The sequence below is a fragment of the Corylus avellana genome, chromosome ca5, assembly GCF_901000735.1.
Source record: "Corylus avellana chromosome ca5, CavTom2PMs-1.0".
NCBI classification, from domain to species: Eukaryota; Viridiplantae; Streptophyta; class Magnoliopsida; order Fagales; family Betulaceae; genus Corylus; species Corylus avellana.
In genome coordinates this window covers 27,585,154-27,586,502 of record NC_081545.1, presented here as the reverse complement: position 1 = coordinate 27,586,502, position 1,349 = coordinate 27,585,154, and the positions used below count along the sequence as shown (strand labels likewise).

The 1,349-nt window shown below is 40.3% G+C and overlaps 1 protein-coding gene across 1 annotated transcript; it reads right to left on the bottom strand.

Annotated features, from left to right (window-relative positions):
* Positions 1 to 258: 258 nt before the first annotated feature.
* On the bottom strand, positions 259 to 1,090 carry LOC132182067 (uncharacterized). The gene is made up of 2 exons (XM_059595276.1): positions 773 to 1,090; positions 259 to 600 (listed from the first exon to the last, which is right to left on the bottom strand). Exons 1-2 carry the CDS (start codon positions 1,088 to 1,090, stop codon positions 259 to 261), a joined length of 660 nt encoding a protein of 219 aa, XP_059451259.1.
* Between the last annotated feature and the right edge of the window lie 259 nt (positions 1,091 to 1,349).

Genomic DNA, 1,349 nt, shown 5'->3' with positions numbered 1-1,349 from the left:
CACATTGCACAAACTAATAGGCCAAAAATCCGTGACTTTTGTAGGGTTCTTAATTTTTAGGATCATAACAATATGAGTATAATTTATATTTTTATCAAAAAAACCAGTAGTAAAAAAATGCATAATAGCCTCACAAACCTCCTGGCCCACCACCTCCCATTGTTCTTGATAGAAGCACGCTGAGAACCCGTCCGGGCCCGGTGATTTGAGGGGCGCCATATCTTGTAAAGCTGCATGGATCTCCTCCTTCATCACATTCTAGAGCAGTCCCTCATTCATTTCTTCCGAAACCGTTCTTCGTAGAGCCTCGAGGCATTGAGAGATACCCACTGGTTGTGACATGGTAAATATGTTCTTGAAGTGCTCGATGAAAGCTGTTTGGACAGCTTCTGGAGACGTATGCCATCTACCCTCCCCATTCGATATACACTGAATTTTGCTCGCCTTCTGTCTTTGCTTCACACGAGCATAAAAATATTTTGAGTTTTTATCCCCCAACTTCAACCAATGCTCCTTTGCCAATTGTCTCCATTTCAGCTCATCCCTTTCCAGAATGTCATCCACGTCTGCTTGTAGCTTTTTAATGGAACCAAGGTCTATCTGGCCATTGACTTCGTAAAGCTTTTGTAATTCTCCCACTTTTTGGTTTATTATACTTTTAGATGGGCCTTTGTTTTTTTTTCCTCTAGACCAACAACTTCTTTTTACTTCTTTCCAGATTGCTTTTGACCGTCTCCCATGCACTTCCCCCCACCTCTTTTTTCCTCCAGACCTTCTTGACCACTTCTCGTGCCTTCTCATTTTTTCCCCACTCAGCATCAAATTTAAATTTTCTATGATGTGTATGGGGCCTCCCCTTATGCTCCTGAAAATAAATATCCACTGGGTTGTGATCTGAACAGATAGTTGCTAAAACTTCTACTTGTCTTATAGGGTAACGCCTACTCCATTCTTCATTGGCCAACACCCTGTCTAACCGCTCCCTTATAAATTGGCCGTCACTTCTCATATTACACCATGTAAATTCAGGACCTTTAAAACCCAAATCCCAAAGTTGACAAGCCTCCAAGGTAGACCGAAAAGCCTCCATTTGGCTTTTGTAAGACAATTTGTAAAACAATTATAATAAAATTCATACTACCCCAACAACATCAATGCTCTTTTGGATGTAACACTTTTTTTTTTAAAAGGAAAAAAGGTTCGTGATTTTTTATTTATTTTTATTTTTAAAGTAAAAAGTTCATGATTGAGATGCTAAAACAGTTGCTATTACATATCTAAGAGGAGGGACAAGATTTGCTCCCTCCTCCTCTTCCCCTTCCCCTTTACTCCCCACTCCTATCCTCCCC